Source organism: Mastomys coucha, unplaced genomic scaffold, assembly GCF_008632895.1.
Source record: "Mastomys coucha isolate ucsf_1 unplaced genomic scaffold, UCSF_Mcou_1 pScaffold16, whole genome shotgun sequence".
Lineage (NCBI taxonomy): Eukaryota > Metazoa > Chordata > Mammalia > Rodentia > Muridae > Mastomys > Mastomys coucha.
The window spans coordinates 101606913-101627783 of record NW_022196898.1 but is presented as its reverse complement, the minus strand read 5'-3'; the positions used below and the strand labels follow the sequence as shown (position 1 = coordinate 101627783).

The following is a 20871-nucleotide window of genomic DNA, read 5'->3' as shown; positions in this document are numbered from 1 at the left end:
GTGTGTGTTTTGTTTTGTTTTTTAAAACAAAGTCTCTCTAGGTCACTCTGGCTAGGCTAGAACTGGCTTATGTAGACCAGGCTGGGCTCAAATTCGAAGAGATTTACCTCTGCCTCTAATTCTGCCTCCTGAGTTCTTGGATTAGAAGTGTGCCAACCCCACACACCTCGCCTTACTTTATCTGATTTTAACAGTTTAAAGCATTAGGCACTAGACCAAACCATTTTAAAAATTAACTAATAGGGGTTTCTGCTCTTCAATGACTTAACCCATCAGAAGTGAAGAGAATGAGTGCAGTCATAAGAAAACTAGGCAGGAAACCATGTTCTCATTAGTTAAGCCTTCTAAAAGATCCTCATCATACACAGGAGGAATCTCTGATTGCTATGCTTTGTGTCAACAGGCAGCCCTCCCCCTCCGAGAGAGAAAAATATACTGTATTGCCATCTGGAATATACACTCAATGATAAAGGCAGAGAACTTTCCTAATGAACCAGAAGTCAGCCTCATATGACAGATTTTGCCTCAGGAAATATGTCCTTTTCCTTAACATTTACACTAGCTCCTGGAGATGAGGCCATACTTGAAGTCAAATCTATTTTTACAATGATTTTTTATTGCTATAGTTACAGCTAACACTGACATCATGATTGAGTGGGACAGAAGAGCAATTAAAATTATAGAATATTTTAACCTTGGCATTTTGGTAATGAGGACACATCACAAAATACCATTCAATACACATAAAATTAGACTAGCTAGATAAAATTATGGTGACATAAAATTAACAATACTAAAGATACAAATAATCTAGTCAGTTTTTCCTCTTTCTCTCATTAAAATTGGTACTATAAATCTGGTAATATTCATATGTAGACAGAAACAAGGTTAAAATATTTTAAAGTTGAAACAGCTATAAAATATCAGTATTGAGGTCTAAGGTCAACAGCCAATACTTCAGATGACATATTCTAAGCTAGGCTAGTACATTTAGTCTTGTGAGTGCCGATATTTATGTACTAACAGACTAAAATTGGCTAAATTAATTAAAGTGTAATTAAAGGGAAAAGTAATGTTAAACCATTCCCATTTGGGCTGTGAACATTTAAATAGTAGTTCAGCATTTGCTTTGTCCTCACCCTGACTTCAAGAGTCCTCTGACTGCTCTAAGGAAAACCGGCTCCAGATAATTGCTGCATCTAAAACATTAAGGCAAGAGGCTGTGAAAACCAGCCAGTGGTATCAAGGTCTTGGCTCTGATGCAGAGGGGTTGGTGAGAAATGGCATTTCAGAGATGGAGTAAGTTCCCCTGGGACAGGAAGGCGAATAAAGAAATCCACATCAAGAAAGAGAAGCCAGGCTGGAGGGGAATGTTAAGAGACCAGAGGGAGCCACACAGAAAAGAGATAGGATACATCCTGAGGTCTCTCAGTACTGAGAGGCTACAGAGAAAGGATACATCCTAAGGTTGCTCAGAACTCAGACAGAGGAGGAGACATCAGAGAAAGAGGAGCCAGGGCATGATAAGTGGGTAGCCACATCAATACACTTCTCAAAGACTGGCTGACTGTGTTAATGTTCCTAAACCCAGAGTGGGAAAGAAAACTCTGGAGCAGTGAAATAATATAGAAGCCTGCTCTGTGAAGGGATATACATCACCACACCAGTGAGCAGGAGAGAGACTGACTTGGAGGAAAGGAGAGGTCAGGCTATAAAGCAACCTCTGTGAAGAAATGGGGTAATATGGTCAGGAGAAAGAGCTACTCCGATCCCGGGGCTGAGCTCTCATGTCTTTCAGTGTTAAATGGCCAATAAAGGCAAGTTTAAATTGAGATGGTGGTGGGACAACCCGTCCAGGTAGCAGCCTTAGAGAGGAAGAGAGGTACCCTCCCCTTTAGGAGGACAAAAGGAATCTGGACCATGGCACATACCTGTAATCCTAGTGCTTGGGAGGTAAAGGCAGAAGGGTCAGGAGTTCAAGGACAGCCTTGTCTATATCGTGAGCTCAAGGCTAGCTACATGAGAATCTGTGAAGAAAAAAAAGAGGGAAGGAGGAAAGGGAGGGAGAGAGGAAGGGGAGGACAGGAGAGGCAGAGAGACAGACAGACAGACAGACAGACAGGCAGACAGACAGACAGACAGACAGAGAGCTTGACTTAAAAAATGGCCAGGAAGGCTACCAGTGAATCCATGGTAGCCTTGAGTCTGTTGAAAAATGTTCCTATTGGTTAAGCTCAACTGACAGATGTTCAATACTCTGATTTACCTAAATTCACCCATATTGTTAACACATTTATGCTTTATTTAACATCATAGTCTTAAAAAGAAGTGCAAATATGGAAGGAGCAATTCGTAAAGACAAATGGCAGTTGATAGCACGCCATGCAGGCACACACCCTGACTTCTAGGCTTCACACTCTCAGGATGTCTCCCCAGCCACAGTGATGTTCCCAGGGGCTGAGGATGAGCTTATTCCAGGTGGTTCCGACACCCCTTCTCTGAGAGAAAGAGGCAGAGCTTCAGGGGCACCTCTGCCAGCCTTGCCCTAGGACTCCTGTCTGTCCAAGGAGGCTCCTCACTCAAGGGTCCCTCTATCCTTAGTCTATTTTATAACCAAGGTACAGTGCTTCTTCGTCCTTGGTTCATTTATCTCAAAAACCTTGTCAGAAAGATGAGGATTTTATTATAGACCTAATTGCTTTCTCCTAATTGGGAGGCTAAGATTTATGAATGAAAGCAAAACTCCAACCATTACTGAAAAGTGAGATGTTTTGCCTCATGGTCCATTTTAAGTTAGAATAATTTACCGGTTTCTGATGACAGCGTTGGCTTCTACTTTTTTCCACATTATCATCTCTAATCTTTTTTATCCCCAATCTCAAAGTCTGAAATTTTACAGAATAGCCTCTAAATGTTTTGATTGCCTACCTTGCAGGATCATAATGGACCAAATTAAGAAATTTAAGAAAAGAGAATTTGAAACTGTAAATGGTATTTAAGTGTGAGAACAACTTTAACCGGCAAATAATAATTGTGTGTAAATGTGAAGTTTTACTTTATTAGTACATCATAAAAAATAAGTGAAATTATTTATTTATTTCCATAGTGAAGACATTTATTATTTCCAAATTACTAATAGAATAAATTTTACCATTCTTACCCCATACCCAAACTTCTAGTTAAGAATTTAGGGACCCCTATAATGTCAGAAGGCACAGCAAGTTTCCATTTCTGTATTTCGGGGCAGTAAGAATGTATAACAGAGATGCACTCCTGAATTCAGTGTTGCTCAGACTTCCAGTGACAAATTAGCCTCTGAAAATCTTGTGAGGATGAAGGTTCTGACTTGGTTAATCTGGGGCAGGCCTTGAGATCTGTATTTCATGGGCTAGCAGCTACCTCAGCTGCCAATATCCAAACCCATACTTCAAGTATAAGATCCAGGTCTATGTGGCCAATTATGATGATGAGAGTCAGCTGTCACACAAAGGACTGGGACACTCCCACTGTCTTCAAAGTCTGATGGTGGAGGTCACTGTCAGAAAGAGATTTAAATGGAACTCCTTGCATGCCAAAGCCCTAAACTCAAATGGAAGTTGGAAGAGGCAGGGCAGGGAGTAGAGTCACATAACCATGGTGGCTACGGGATGATCTTCCTGGTAGAAAGATTTACAGCTCCACAGTGAGAGACTCACTTCAAAGAGAAGCCGGAAAAGGATTCCTTTCTCTGAATGAACATTTACTTATCCCCGGATTTTGGGGGAAAAAATGACATATTTATTACTGGAGAGACTGTCATGGAGGCTTCTTAGACTAACAAAGATTGACTCACCCTCATCTTGATCCTCAGGCTCTGTTTTTTCTAGGAGAAAGCACAAAGGGCAAACAAATATTTATGTGCAGAACTTAAATGGCTAGTACTCTACACCATCTCTCTCGCCTGAGAAATCCCAGCTCATGAATGTTAGCACACAATAACAGAAGGTCGGTGGGTCAGCTAATCTCCAGCTGTCCTTCAGCATCCAGAGGATGCTGGTTCCAGTACTCTGTGCAGGACCCAACCTGTAGTATCAGGTCTCACAGAAAATTGATAGTACTTGTATGTGATATATATGTATTGCCCCTTAAACATAATCTATACATATCGATTACTTATAATACCAGTGTGGTATCAAGGAAATAACAGTGTAAACACCATATGAACAGCTATTCTATTCTATGGCACAGATTTTTTTAAAGATTCATTTTAAAAAATTATTTTTAATTATGTGTAAATATATACATACATAGGTTCAAGTACCCACAGAGATTTTGGCCTGGGCTAGAGTTACAGACACCTGACATGATAGTTGGGATTCAAACTCCAGTCTTCTGAAGTAGCAGTAATTCTCTTAACCAGAGATAGGGATATGCTCCGGCACTGTAGGCCAAACCTCACAGTGCACGTGAGCAATGTGGTAAGATCTTCTGTTTGGTTGTCTCTGCTACGGGAAAGGGATGCTTGTACTAACCTACAGACACAGAGCTGGGAGAATAGGATTTGGTTTGAGAGTGAGGAAATGAAGTCATGAATGTTCTCAATTGCGTCCTGCCTTGGTCATAATGAATGATTTGTACAGACTCAAAAAAAAATTTGATCACACATCTACCAAATTTTATCACCAGAAAACAAGGCCTTTCAGTTTTCACTTGTTACTGTTTAAACATCAGAAGATTCATTTGACACACACACGCAAGAACTCTTAGTATACATCAAATCCTCTAATTACAAGCAGAATAGGCAGCATAGATGGGAGCCACAGAGTTGTGACTGAAGAGCAGCAGAGCCACTTTAATCCTGCTAAGTCTTGTCTTCAGCTTTAAGGAACCTCCTGTAGCTCTGAAGGCAGCCTGCACATCCAAGGGTACAAGCTTTGATTGTGCATGGGAAGGAGCTGCTCTTCCAATGAATCCCTCCTCTCTGGTGCTGGCTAAGCTGGCTTGCCAGCCCATTAAAGTGATTGAAAAGAGGGGAACTTAGTGCCACTTCCTTAAACCGCCATGATGTCCACCTGCATTCCTGTAACCACAGGTGAAGGAAGCTCTCACCCAACCCACGGGTGAGGGGAGCTCTCACCCAACCCACAGGTGAGGGGAGCTCTCACCCAACCCACAGGTGAGGGGAGTTCTCACCCAACCCAACCCACAGGTGAGGGGAATTCTCACCCAACCCACAGGTGAAGGGAGCTCTCACCCAACCCACAGGTGAGGGGAGCTCTCACCCAGCCCACAGGTGAGGGGAGCTCTCACCCAACCCAAAGGTGAGGGGAGCTCTCACCCAGCCCACAGGTGAGGGGAGCTCTCACCCAACCCACAGGTGAGGGGAGCTCTCACCCAGTCCACAGGTGAGGGGAGCTCTCACCCAACCCACAGGTGAGGGGAGCTCTCACCCAGCCCACAGGTGAGGGGAGCTCTCACCCTCATCAAGGAAGCACATAGGAACCATTACAGAAAGCCACCTGTCACAATGCAGAGAAAAAACCGTAGGTAGGGTGCTCAACTACAAGTATTACGTCTACCCACAAGGACTATACCGAAGGCTCAGAGACTCAAGAGAGGGAACTGAAAAATCATAGGTGCCAGATGTCCGGGAAATTCACTGCAAAAATCTTTCTTCTAATTGGACAGGAAAGCTGTACCCATGAAATGTGAACAATCTGGTCACCTAAACAAGACCCAAACAATGACAACACTGGTGGATATGCCAACATGCACGAGTAAAATCTGACAAGCCCCTACCCTGGATGAAGAGCTACAGGCGATAATGACTACTAAGAGAAAGAATCAGTCTTCCCCAGGGATGAGCCCTCTGGTGGGTTTTACGGTACCAAGTGGCCAGCCCTGAAAACATATACATAAAGCAATATTAAGTGGACTCAATAAGTATTTATATACTTATATCTATATATACATGTAACAATAATAACTAAAAAAAGGAGGAAAAGAGAGAACAAAGTTGGGTGGGTTGGAAAGTCTAAAGCTGGGAGGGGACGAATATGACAGCATAATTATGAAAACTGTCAAATAATTAATAATTTTTAAAAATAATCACCTCTATAAAGCTGCTGGGCATAAATTACAACTGTTCTCAGTCCTGATGCTTCTTATCAAACTGACTAACAGGAACAAATATTTGAGGGCCCAAGTCAGGACAACGATTCCAGGGAAGGGCTGCAGAGATGGCTCAGTGGACATGTGCTTGCCTTGCAAGCAAGATTAAACAACCTGAGTTCAATCCCTAGAACTCTCAGAAAAAGGCCAGGTGTGGTAATGTGCATCTGTAATCCCCGTGTGCAGAGGCGGAGATCGGAGGAAACCAGAGCCGGCAGCTTTCCTTCCAAAATCTCTGAGTTCCAGGCAAGATCCCAGAAAAGGTTATATGTAATGAACAACAGAGTTGTACCCCGGCCTTCATATGCAGGCACACACACATTCAAACACACCAATACACATATGAACATGTATATACACAAAAGCTACCAAGAATTCCAGCATGTGATGTGTGCCTGTATTCCAGGACTAGGGAGATAAGGAAAGTAGGTTGCCAAGAGTCAAGGCCAGCCTAGACTACACAAAGAAACGATGTCTCGAAAATTATAACATTTGAAAAGATTCCAGTTAAAACTGTAAACTATGAGTGGTTGGAAGACAATACCAATAACTACAGATTAGATTCTGAACACCTATTGCTAGGAGAAGGGATCTGTTCACTCATCTCTCGATAAAATCACAAGAGATGGGAATGCTCCTGAGCAGGTCATTCTGCTGTAATCAGGGATCTGGAATTTCATACTGAAGTCTGAGTGGCCCTGGCACCCACTGATAGCCAGTACACTCACAAACATGCAGATAAAACACCCATACAAGTAACATATAAATAAATATTTTTTTAAAAAGTCAGCAACTTTTGGGGGAGATGGCCTGCTGGGTAAAGGACTTGGTGCCTGAGTGTGAGAACTAGAGTTTAGGTCCATAGAACCCACAGAAAAGCCATTTGGGTGTGATGTTCCACTCTTAATCCCAGCACTTGGGAGGCAGAGACAAAGGTCCCAGAGCAGTCCGGCCTGACTAGCCAAATAAGCAGAGATGCCCAAGTTCAGCAAGGGACTGTCCTCCATATAAGAGGTGGGGGGAAGACACTTGACCCTTAACCTCAGGCCTCTTCCCACGAACACACACTCACCCACACACTGTGCCTACATGCATCTTAACCCCCCCCCATACACACACACACACACACACACACACACACACACACTGCCCACATGCATCTTAACCACCCCCTCTCTCACACACACACATACACACACAGTGCCCACATACATCTTAACCCCCCCATACACACACACACACTGTGCCCACATGCATCTTAACCCCCATACACACACACACACACATACACACACACACTGCCCACATGCATCTTAACCACCCCCCTCTTTCTCACACATACACACACAGTGCCCACATGCATCTTAACCACTCTCACACATACACACACACATGCACACACACACACACACTGTGCCCACATGCATCTTAACCCCCCCATACACACACACACACATACACACACATACACACACTGCCCACATGCATCTTAACCACCCCCCTCTCTCTCACACATACACACACAGTGCCCACATGCATCTTAACCCCCCTCACACACACACACACATACACACACACACACTGTGCCCACATGCATCTTAACCACCCTTCTCTCTCTCTCTCCTCCTCTCTCTCTCTCTCTCTCTCTCTCTCTCTCTCTCTCTCTCTCTCTCTCTCACACACACACACACACACACACACACACTCCCAAAAAAGACAGGCATGGTGGTGTGCACCTGTATGTAATCCAAGACCTGGAGAAGCAGAGACAGGCAGATCCCCAGGGCTCCCTGGCCAGCTAGCCTAGCCTACTTAGTGAGAGCTAGTCCATAAAAGGAGCCATCTTGGAAACAAAACAAAAGCAAACCCAAGGTGAATGGCACCAGAGGAACATGTGCACTGGCCTTCACACACATGTGCACATGCACACAAACACACAAAAATATACCTCATGCCTCAAATGTCTAGTGGGAATCAATCCCGTAGGTTTAGCCTCACTTCTGCCGGAGGACAGGCAGAAAAGATGCTACATGACATCCTGTAAGGACACAGGTCCAGAAGACGAGATCATCTCCACAATAACAGAGAAACAAGAGGCTGTGCCAGTTAGAACAGGATCTGGACCAGACCACCAGATGCAAAGTCTGGCCCTGGATTAGATTCTGATCTGGACAGAATTCTGTGTGGAGATTTTGGGAACAACTGGAGGAATCTGAATACAGGGTGGATGTCAGATAAAATGAACATTTGGAGAGCTGGAAAATTGGACATTAACAGGAAGCTCAGGCAGAGTTCATGAGATGGCTCAACAGGTGAAAGTCTTTGCTTCACAGGCCTGATCAATTTTGCAATCCCCAGAAGCCACACAGAGGTAAAACGAGACCCAAGCCCACAAAACTGTCCTCTGACCTCCACACACTATGTAAGCAACACCCCCACACACATCATGCACACACACACACATGCACACACACACATGCATGCACAAACACACACACACAATTCTTAAGAAACTGATATAAAAACAAAAAAAGTTAGCAAAAAGCACGCCAAGCAATGTTTTATTCTTGTATGAGTATTGCGCACGCTTGTGTGTGTCTATCTACGTGTACATGTGCATGTGTGTGTCTATCTGTGTGCATGTGCATATGAGTGTCTATCCATCTGCACATGCCCATTTGTGTGCATATGTGCACACTTGAGTGTTCATGCACGTGTGTGCATATGTATGTATATATACATGTGCACCTATGTGTACATGTGAACATATGCAAGCATATGTGTGAGTATGTGTATACATGCACTAGTATGTGTTTATGTGCACATGTGAATGTGTGTGTACACTTGTGTATGAATATGCATGTGTACATGTGATTTTGTGTGTGTACAAGTATATGTATGCATGTTCACATGTCTGTGCATTCATGTGGAGGCCAGAGGTAGACCTGTGTGCCTCCCTCAATTTCTCCACCTTTCTTCTCTTTTGAGACAGTGTTTCTCAGGGAACCAGGAGCTCATAAATTCAGCCAGAACGGTTGGCCAGCAAGCCCTAGGGATCCACCTATCGCGTCCTCCCTAATACGGAGTTTCAGGTGTGCAGCATCACATCTGGCTGTTACAAAAGCTTATTCTTGTGAAAAGTGACAGACATGGGAAGAAATCTGACCAGCACTGTCTATAGATGACTGGCATGGGTTTCATATTCCTTTGATATATTTTTTTAACTTTCTATAATAGTTACAAAACCACTTTATAGTAACAGTTATTTTAACTAAAAATTAATAGATATCGAAAGAAAAACAAAATGCTTCCCACAGGGTCAATTTTTGGTAAGCGTACTATATGTTACTGTTTAGAGTGTTCAAAACTAAACCACAAAGTTGCTGTTTTCAGTGTGGTCCTAATGCCAGTTCATACCTGTGATCCAGGTTCTGGGGATGAATCCCAGCATGCATCTGGCCTTGAAATGTCCTCACTCTGCTGTCACTCTCAGTGACAGAGGTGTGTCTACCCCAGTGTCTGTGTCCATGAATCCAGTTCCCATGGCTCGCCCTGAGGACCTTCCTCACTTCTGCCAACCTTGATGACTGATCTAGGCCCCTGAATTCCAGCTCTTGGGCTTGGGCCTCTCTTCAAGGAGAGAGATCACCCAGAGCCTCCATGGGCTTCCAGCCTATTGTTCTGTCAGAAGCTGCCTTTGCTGTGCCAGTCTGTCAGTGTGGATTCTCTTCAGCTGCTACTGCCTGCTCACACTCTACCTTATCTTTCCATGCACATTTCACAGAAATAGACCACATAGCTGCCCTTCCACAGTCAGCCAAACTTCCCTCCTCATCAAGTCCTGGCTTCCACCTTTGCTGACTGATCCTTGATAGAGATCTGCATTCACAACTGAAATGATAGGCAGTCTGCATCTCTTGAGGAATGGGTGGTTATGAGCTCATTACTTAAGGAAAGAACTGGATGAGATGTGGGCATAGCAATTACCACATGTCTATTACTTCCTTCCTTCCTTCCTTCTTTCCTTCCTTCCTTCCTTGATTTCCTCATCCACACAGTCAGCATGCACCAGCCTTAAGCTGGGTTTCAATGCCAGGCTGTCCACATGGGTCATCGGGAGTTGGTTTTAATCATTAAGTTGACAAGGTGTGAGCAATAAGCATGCTAATATTTACTTGCAGACATCGTATAATGGGTGCTGTGCAGAGGAAGCACAAGGCACAGAGACGGCATGGACTGACCCAAGAGCAGGCATGGGAAGAGAGCACAAGGCACAGAGATGGCATGGACTGACCCAAGAGCAGGCATGGGCACGGACTGACCCAAGTGCAGGCATGGGCACAGACTGACCCAAGAGCAGGCATGGGCACGGACTGACCCAAGAGCAGGCATGGGCACAGAGCCCATGTTAGGAAGGAAAGAGCCTGGCAGCTGTGAGGAGCTAAGACAAGGCCAGGGAGATTAGAAGACATTAGGCTGGGAACTGTGTGGACAAATGGACACACTGACTACCACAGAGAAGACCCTTGATGTTCCCCACCCGGATGTTCCTGTGAACATATCCTGCAGCACTTGGGTCCAAAATGAACCTACAGTTACCAAGTGTCTTAGTCAGAGTTTCTATTCCTGCACAAACATCATGACCATGAAGCAAGTTGGGGAGGAAAGAGTTTATTCAGCTTACTTCCACATTGCTGTTCATCACCAAAGGAAGTCAGGACTGGAACTCAAGCAGGTCAGGAAGCAGGAACTGATGCAGAGGCCATGGAGGGATATCCCTTACTGGCTTGCTTCCCCTGGCTTGCTCAACCTGCTCTCTTATAGAACCCAAGACTTCCAGGCCAGGGATGGCACCACCCACAAGGGGCAATTGAGAAAATGCCCCACAGCTGGATCTCATGGAGGCACTTCCCCAACTGAAGCTCCCTTCTCTGTGATAACTCCAGCCTGTGTCAAGTTGGCACACAAAACCAGACAGTACACCAAGTGTATGAAGACATGAAGCTGTGTGATCAAATGCAGACATCTCCAGAAGCCAATGGCTAACTGTTCTGGGCATCATGATCAGGTACTGGGAAGAAAGCAACTCCTTATCCTCTGCATCAGTAAGCAATCTGTTTTGTGATTCCAGTAATTCACAGATAATACATCAAAGAAAAGTGATTTCCATCTAGGCTGGAGAGGTGGCTGAGGTCAGTCCTCAGCAGCCGTGTGAAAAAGCCTGCATAGTGGCTGTGCCAGATAGTGTTTTGTGAACTTAACACAAGCTAGAGTCATTTGGAAAGAGGGAACCTCAACTGAAAAAGAAATGCCTAACATGTTAGCAATCAAGAGGAGTAAACCAGTAAGCAGTGTTTCTTTGTGGCCTTCACTTCAGTTTCTGCCTCCAGGTTCTACCCTCTGGGTTCTACACTTGAGTTCTTGCCCCGACTTCCCTCAGGAATGGAGTGTGAGCTGAGATGAAATAAGCTCTTTTCAGGTTGCTTTTGGTCATAGGGTTTTATCTCAACAACAGAAACCCCAACTTGGACAGCGGGGTGTTTTGGTCTCTTTTCCTGTTGGTGTGATAAAACACCCCGCAGAAGCAACTTAAGGGAGAAAGAGCTAGTTTGGCTCACAGTTCCAGGCATCAATGCATGGAGGTCAACCAAGATGGCAGGTGCTTGATGGTGGTGGTCACAATGTATCCACTGTCTGGAGGGAGAACAATGCTTGGTTCCCTCTCTCCTTTATCATTCCTTCCTTGACCCAGGCCAAGAAATGGGGCCCTGCTCATTCAGAGCAGGCTTCCCACCTCAATTAACCAGATTGTGATAATCTCACATAGATGCCCCGTTTTATCTAGATAGTGCCTCAAAAAGATTCCTTTCCCACATGATTCTAGACCATGTCAAGTTGCCTGATGAAACTAACCATCACAAGTTGTACATTCTTATAATTCCCACACGAGGGAAGCAAAGAGCTCTCTCTCTCTGATCATGGTGGCTAGCCAGCCTAGTGCACTTGGTCAGGGAGAGTCATAGCGGTTAGCCAGCCTCCATGCACTTGGTCAGAGAGAGTCAGTGGCTAGCCAGCCTAGTGCACTTGGTCAGAGAGAGTCATGGTGGCTAGCCAGCCTCATGCACTTGGTCAGAGAGAGTCATGGTGGCTAGCCAGCCTCATGCACTTGGCCAGGGGGAGTCATGGCAGCTAGCTAGCCTAGTGCACTTGGTCAGGGAGAGTCATGGTGGCTAGCCAGCCTAGTGCACTTGGTCAAAGAGAGACACTGGATAAAAATAAATAAATACTTGACATTACCTGAGACATGACAGCTGTTAATGATCTCTGACCTTCATATTTGCTCCCATATGTGCACACACACACACAATTCAGTAAAAGAAAAAAATGAAATACAGTGATATTAGAGTTCAGCATAAGGTGGTGGAGAAGGAGCCAGAAAATATGTTCCTTATGTGAAGAGCATTTCAAAAGAGGAGCCACGATGGTTGCAAGGATGGCCAGTGTCTTCAGGATGAAAAAGCCACACAGTCACCATGGGAAAAAGGAAACAAACACTGCGCATTAGTACTTGGAAATAATGGATGTCTTGAATGCGACCAGCTTGAACACTTTCAGTCTAGAAAGAGACACTTGTAGGACAGGTGAGATTGAACTCTGCAAGTCAGAAGTCTTCAAGCCATCTCTACCTCTCATTCTCCCAGGACACTGGGCACCAGTTATGAATCTGTCCCCACTCTGTAAGCCAGGCTGAAGCTCTGTCACAGGTAGCTGTAAGAAGTGGGGGATGTGTTCACCACAACACCAGCCTTTATCAACATGAACACTTTTCCCCGATAACACAGGAGCCTCCAGTGTGGGGCATCAAAGCCAGACAGAAGAAGGGACTGGTGAAGAGAAGGTAGGGTCTTCCCCTTCCTCTCTCCCTCCTCCTCTCCCCTGGATTCTGCTTTCTTCCTTCGGTTCACCCCTCCCCACTTTTCCTCAATTGCTTCCTCTCATAGTACCACATTGTTAGCTGGCAGTGATCGTTTAAAAACATTTGAGTTAAATAAATGAACACAACACAGAGCTATTTTAAATATTTATTGAAGCAATTAAAAAATATTTCTAACAATCATTGCTAATTCAAGGTCCATTTTAAGATTGCTCAGTGTAGCTTTCCCTGCTATGGCTAATACTCTGTAACAATACTGGCATACACTTAATGCAGACATATATTACAGTTCCTCACCCCATATTTTAATGTTCCTCATTTTCACTAATTTATCCCTGAATCAAAAGTTCAAATCTAGTTTGCCCTAGATGCCTTTGACACAATAGTGTAAAACAACAGTGTATGCATACTGTTCTCTGCATTTTAGGATGTAAGTAGGTATACATTGATGTCAACTACATTTAAAAGACACTTCAAAGGAGAGAAACATAATACACCAATTCCTTGCAGAAGCTCTGGCATCGAGGCAATGGGTGGCAGACCAGAGGAAGTAAATAAAAAAGACATATTTGACAATAAATGTGCCATCTTGCAAATAAATTTCAAACAAGCAATTACTGCTATGCTGATATATAAGGCAGCTCAGATTTCCTAACAAAGCACTGCTTATTTTCACTTGCAATTTAACAACAGCAAAAAGTGGCAGTTTCTCTGCACCAAGTCCAAGACTTGTGATGTCCCTCAGTCATACCATTCTGAAGAAATCCATGTTCAAGACCATCTCCTCTATCCACTTCCCTGGGAATGAGGAAGTGCAGTCTCCCAATATGCCTCCAATTCCCCACAATGACCTGTGGCAAGAGTGAGAACTGAAGTAGAAAATGAACAGGAAAGGGAATCCAGTAGCCACACAGGGAACCCCAAACTTAAAAGTGATTGCCAATAAAATCAAGTTGAAAGACAACAGCTTTCTTTTGCACCACGGTTCCAGGGAACAGTCCATCGTGGCCAGGAAGATATGAGTAGGTTCTTGAGAGAGCAGGAAGCAAAGGAGATGAAAGCATGCATGTGGCTCACTCTCTCTTTTTCACACAGCCCAGGGTCTTCCCATCTCAGTTAACGTAATGAAGATAATCCCCACAGGCACGCCAAGAAGCCCTCCCAGGTGACTCCGTAACTTATCAAGCTGACCACTGAGATGAACCAACCTATACTTCCTAGATTTTGTTAACCATTGCCTGCTTTGAACAGGCATTAGTTAATTAATAAAAGTCTGAGGCTCTAGGCAGAGAACCAAACAGGAAGTTGATATAACCTATTTACTTAGCCAGAGGAAAGTCATATTCTTTCAAACGTGGCCTACACAGGAATTTTGAGTGGCATTTTCCTACTTGGCTAGGTAGAAATGGCCTAAGTAAGAGGCTCATACAATATATTGATTTATTTCATTTGTTTTAGATTGTTTTAATTTTCAAAATAGGTGTGATGTTGATTGGTGGTTATATTATTCCTCTGGGAGAGAGGTCAAAATGAAGGATTTTCTGGTTACTGGCTCAAAGGTATGCTGATTTGGGGAAAAGATTTTGTTTTTGTGTTTTTGGAAAAGGAGGTTAAGGTATTTACACCTTCCAGAGAACTAGATTCCAGAAATTCAAGCAAAAAATATATCTTGATGATACTGAAAATTTGTTTTGAGATTTATATATTACAGAATATAAGTCTTGGTGAATTTCCTTGTCAGGCATGCTAAACTGGCCTGCTTGAACTCCTGATGTCCTGGACTTCAGTCAGATCCAGTCAAGATACAGACATCAGAGACTAATAAACCTGTTTCCCCTCCCCCACACTTCATAATATCTCAATGACCATGTTCAGCTTGAAGAAGTTATGAAGAGTTGTCAGCCCAGTTCCCTGGGCTTTGGGGCTGGAGAGGGTTATTAATAGGTTGTCTTTCTAGAAAATGTAAAAATGGTCATATTGGGAACAGGGAGGAAATAGCCAGAATTGATTGTATAGCCATAATTTCATTTGATAGAAAACCTTATAATTGTTACTAAGTTAAAGTCAGATGTTCCTATTTGGTACAGAATTTATTTTGATACAAAAATCAAGGTTATCATTGGTATAAATTTCTTCTATTGATACTAAATAATTAAAAGTACAAGGCTTAGACCTAGTCCTTCTTTTGCTGTTATTATAGACAGATCTGAGATGTTTAGACCTGTGAGTCTAGGGCCAAATTAACAAATTCTTGTCTCTGAATTTATTGTTAGGGTGATTTCAAGATTTTAATTAAAAATAACTAAGAGTAGTTAACAGACAACAGTCCAGATTACTTTACATAGATAGTTGGTTTTCAAAAACATCAGAAATCCACAGAATGTGACATTTAATATTATTTATTCATTTGAATAGAGACCTGTCTGCTCCTAACAGCACCCCTTTCTCAGATTCAAAGAAGAAACTGAGAGTCAGTGGAGTTGTTCCAGTTGTGGCGAGACAGCCTCTAGGCAGAAATTGCCTCATTCCATCTATAGACAAAATTGTTGTCCAGGAAAGGACACACTACGCGGAATAGTCAACTGATGAATCTCTGCCAACACAGGGTGATCAGTCCTTTAAATTCTGCATTACACAGGTCTGTCAGATGGCTGAAAACTGATGCTCCAAAGTTTTAAAGTAAGGACTGTCCAGGTGTCCATCAGTCTCTCTCAATTAGCTAAATTTTAGAAGCTGTGTTAGGCTTCCCATATATTCACTATTATTTAGTCGTTCTTGGATTTCTAATGGAGTTGAAAAACTACATAGTCTCCTAGCCAGCCCAGGCTTTTTACTTTTAAGAAAATGGTTTTCAGATGGCATCCAATCTAAGCCAAGACATAGCCAGGTACAAAGTTTTTGTCTTTTAAGTTAAGATAGAAGATAGTGTTCAATTTTATTGGCAAAGATGTTAGACTAAGTGTCAGATATACCTTATACAAGATAATTTACAATATATGTAATAGTTGTGTTCACTTTATATTTTGAGAGAAGGATTTTTGGGGTTTTTGTTTTTGTTTCTGTTTTTGTTTTAATTGAACAGAAAGGGTGAAATGCTGCAGCATTTTCTCTATCCAATCACATTAGGGCAGTGACAGGCCTGTGATTGGACAGGAATAAAGAGGTGGAGCTAGAGTTGGAGGAGGAAAGAGGTCAGGAGCAGGAGGAAAGAGGTCATCATCATGGAGGCAGAGGATGAGGATGAGCCAGACCCCACGTGGTTATACAACTAAGCAGGTTCTTACAAAGTAGATTAATTGGGTTCAAATATTGTCTTTATTATTTTGTTCTGAAATTATTGTATTGGCATCTTGTAAATTGTGATTTTTATTATTATATAAATCTGATTGGATATTAAGGCTTTAAGAGTCATGTATTACTTACTGGGTCTTAGGCACTATTTAGATGAATGATTGTGGTTGTGTATAAAGAGTTGCATGTGAGCAAGAGGTTTTTAATAGCTGGGAGAGAATAATAAGAGCATGCTGGGATATGGTGATGCTGGTCAATACCGGCTCAAGAACGTGGCCCAGGGGGAAAGTTTGTGGGGTGGATTCATTTTTTTATATTCCTGCAACAAGATTTGTTTGCTATTTTGGATGAAACCACATTTGTATTTCTTGCATTTGATCATCCAAAAGCTTCTGAGTTCCTTCTCTGTATGCACAGCTTGGATCCAAGGACAGAGAAATGGCAAGACCCTGTCTCTGCTCTGAGCAGCTTGCAGCCTGGTGAGAAAGCAAATCATGGAATCTTGAGGAAAGGCAAACTGTGCCAGGGAACTTGGTAAGACAGAGCGGATCTGAGGTCCCAGAAACTTGGGTACACACCTGAGATGGTAGGAAGCTCCCTGCTCCCTGCCAAATTTCTGGCCTGGAACACAGGCCACACTTCCCACATAAGGAAACATGACCTGTGGTCAGGTAGGCCTAGAACAGAATTCCCCATGCTAATGAGGTACCTGGAGGCCCTGAGGGAGCCAATAAGCTCCCCTTCCCAGACATTCCTCCCTGCCAAAGGTATTTAATCCCTGGTCTACCCTAAGAAGTCATTATGCATCCATTTTCTACAATGAACAGTCAATAAACTGTTTAGAACCATGGACTGTTTCTTTCATCAAGGACCATCATGGAGAGCATGGGGGAGGCCTTGGACTACTTAACCACAACTTAAGTCTTCCACAGAAGGCCTCTCTACACTTCTCTAGACAACCATCACCAAGCTAAGGACAATCACTGCAGAGCTAAGCCAGAGCTCCCCTCCCAGAGCCTGGATGTCCAAGAATCTGAGAACCACCAGTGCCTTGGCCTCATCTCAGGTCCAGGGAACCCTGACACTTTGTTCCTGACTTTTCTGCGCAGTTCTCCAGCAGCACCTCGAGGGACCTGGAAGCCAAGAATCACCAGCTTCTGGCTTTCCCACATCTTAGACTTCGTTTCCCCACCCCCAGAACAGTGTCTGGGCACTTCCCTGAAGCCCAGCACTCATCCAACCATGGTATGGGATAAGCACAGTCAAGCTCCCTGCGGCCATGCCCAGTGATGGGGAGCAATTCAGTCCCACAGAATCTCTTAGACAGCAGGTGTGCATAGGAAGTTCATCACAGTTAAGATACTGAAAAGGACGATGGAGTGTGTGATCCAAGTTCACAGTGTGATATCAGCAGCCTAGGGACCAAACTGCTGGCATAGTGGCTTGAACCAACTTTCAACGCCTCCTCAGAAGCACAGTTAATACCAGCTTATCCAGGTCATATGGCTAGAGAAAGGAGCAAATTACATAAAGAGATAGCCTTCTGCAGCCTTTATACATCCCAAATATTGTCTTAAGAATAAGCTGAAGAGAAAGGAATACCAAGATCAAGAGACAGAAAGAGCTAACTGGCACAGGCTGACACTGCACATTTGATAGTTGTCAAGACAGTATGTCAGTTTCCTGCCCCTAAAGAAAAACCTGAAGGTTAAAGATCACGCCACACATATACATCAGCCTTTGCTAGCTAATTATAGCTCTCCTTTAAAGGTCAGAGGCAAAACAATAGCCATGATTCAGTCCAGGAAGGGACAAAGAAAAGAAAGGGCTCACAATTGAATGAGCAGGAGCACTGGAGCATCCAGTGAGTGGAAGATAAGGGAGGATTAAGTAGCCACAAGTAGAGAATCAGAGGCCTCTTTCATTCACAGTCACTGAACCATGGCAAAGCCCAATCTCAACCCACACAGAACAAAAGCGAGTCCCTCAAGGCAAAAGGGAAAGTCAAGGAGACTGTGTACTCGAGGTCTGGAATGGGAGGAAGAGGGAGGGAGGGTGGGGATGAAGCACTCATGTGTGTACTCCTTAGAAATATTAGCATATATTGATTGTCCAAAGCACACAGCCTCACTGAAGCATTTTATCCATGTCTAATAACTGATCACTCCCGTTTCTCTCCATTGTAGACATGCAGTAGAACTCTCTGGTTTATTCTCCCACCTTCACTCTGAAGAGCTGCTATGCTGAGATAAACCATACATTTGCTGAAACCATACGTTTGGTGATTTCATTGCTGGTTTACATGGATATTAGAATATATGCCAAAGTACAGCTCTCAGCTCAATGTCACCCACACACTTGGGCAGTAGTGGGCTCTGCTGAATGACAGCTCATTGTGATAATGAGTCCTGCGTCAGCTTTCAGCCTGAACTCCAAGTGATTGACGGCAGTCTTTAAACATGCCTCTGATGAGTAATTAAACAGAACAGATTTTATGTTCTAAGTTTTGAAGAGGAAAATAGCACATTTATTTATTTATCTGTCATGCAATAACATTGTCACCTAAGTTGTACTTGTCTTTCAGTATAAGAACTATGCCTTTATCTTATATCTCCAGGTACATCTAAGGATTCTATAAATGCTTGTTGAACACAGCAATAAAAGAGAAAACTCACATATCAATGATCAAGAGTTTAAGTTTTGTGACCTTATAAGACAAGGTAGGGACAAGTCTGGGATCAACTACTTTAGTGAGTAAATCCTGGGTCCTTTCAAACATTTTGGTTCTCCCACTGGACACTTTGAGCTTAGACACAACCACAAGTCCCTCTCTCTATAGCAAGGCAATATCAAATCCAAGTTGGCACTCTGCCTGAAATTTACTTCATGTCTCCCCACTTGAGCCTCTTTCAGGTAGACCATAAGACAAAAGCATGCCTCCAAAATTCTTGCTCTGGCATGAGCACGCATACTAACAATTCATACACTTAGCATATCCATGGGAAGGTGCATCCTCTACCCACCTTGGCTTTGATAAGGCACAACTTATCCTACAAAATTTGGCTTGTTATAAGCAAAATTCATGTGGAAATGTAGTTTCCATTTTGGCTACATTGGAATGTGGTGTGAGGCACTTCCAGGGTTCCTCAGGAGTGATTAATATTATGTTAGCATTTAGATCTAGAATGACTGCCAAAGACCCAAGAGCTAAGGGCTTGCTCATTACAGTGACACGCATGGTACTGATGGGAGATGGTGTAACTTCTCAGAGGTGTGGCTACACAGAAGTTTTTGGTCCTTTGGGGTTTGATCACAAAGCAAACTATGGGGCCCCTGGTTTCCTTTCTTTCTTTCTTTCTTTCTTTCTCTCTCTCTCTCTCTCTCTCTCTCTCTCTCTCTCTCTCTCTCTCCCTTTCTTTCTTTCTTTCTTTCTTTCTTTCTTTCTTTCTTTCTCCCCTTCTCCCTGTAAGCCAAGAATCTGTGCTCACTGCTATAAATTTTAGAAATCTCTCATGACTTTGTGAAGGCTCTGTTGCTGCATACACCAGGGTAGACAGTCCAGGATCTTGCCATGGACTGCAAGCTACTCCATCCCAGCAAGCTGCCATGGAGACCAGCCTTGCCCAGAGTCTCCTGTAGTCGCTCTCCTGAGTTCAATCTCCCCTGCTTCTTGTCTTACATCAGAAGGGAACTTCAACTCATTCCCTTCATGCAGCATCCGTATTGGCCTACGACTCACTTGCCCTTCTGGAACTTAACATAAACTTGTAGAGTTGCCAAATTACCCAATATTCCAAACATTCTTCATTTAATAGTCCATAATCCTCTTTATTTTTTCCTATAGAAGGATGTCATTGAACAATGACAGAAGCAAGGTCAAGTTTGATTCTTTATAGTAGGTTTGGATCTGTTAATTTATTAAGGTGTCATTTTTCAGATACCTGTTTCCTCTTTATGGAGGCAAGTGTGTGCCAGGAAACCTTACAAAGGTTTGTCAAATCCAGAAATATTTATGGAATCCTTACTGTATTCTATGCCATTCATGCATCAGAGTCAACAAGGAATAAGACAGACACAGGCCTTGCTCTGTTGGAGCTTCAGAGAAGGAGGCAGTCAACTAACTATGAACTCATATTTCATTATTGAAGTAGTATGTTGAGGCATGGTAGAGAGGAGGTCACACAAAAGTATGAACAAGGAAACCTGACCCAGCTTTGTGGGTAGGAAAAACCCATGAGCTGCCAAAGACAGGAATCAAGTAGATGAAGGGTCAGAAGGGTTAGCGCTCAAGGCAGGAAGGACAAAACATGAGAAACTTCTGAGGAGGAAAAGAAATGAATCTATGGAAGAGTGCTCCAAGAAAGTGGGAGGAAGGGAGAATGGGGAGGCAGGGATGACGGGGGAGGCAGGGAGGATGGGGGAGGTAGGGAAGATGGATGGCAGGAAGGGTAGGGAGGCAAAGAGGATAGGAAAGAGACTTATTTGGGAGTGTGAAC

At 43.4% G+C, this 20871-nt stretch overlaps 1 protein-coding gene across 6 annotated transcripts in view; it reads right to left on the bottom strand.

The window, feature by feature from the left end:
- Positions 1 to 20871, bottom strand: part of Slc44a5 (solute carrier family 44 member 5) — a 341526-nt gene that overhangs the window by 159834 nt on the left and 160821 nt on the right. For 5 of the 6 annotated variants that reach the window (XM_031375927.1, XM_031375925.1, XM_031375924.1 and 2 more), the window contains one exon: positions 3833 to 3862. The exons of the other annotated variant lie outside the window; for it this stretch is intronic. In XM_031375927.1, the coding sequence (XP_031231787.1) occupies positions 3833 to 3862 (30 nt within the window). The remainder of the gene's footprint in view (positions 1 to 3832; positions 3863 to 20871) is intronic. 6 annotated transcript variants of the gene reach the window in all.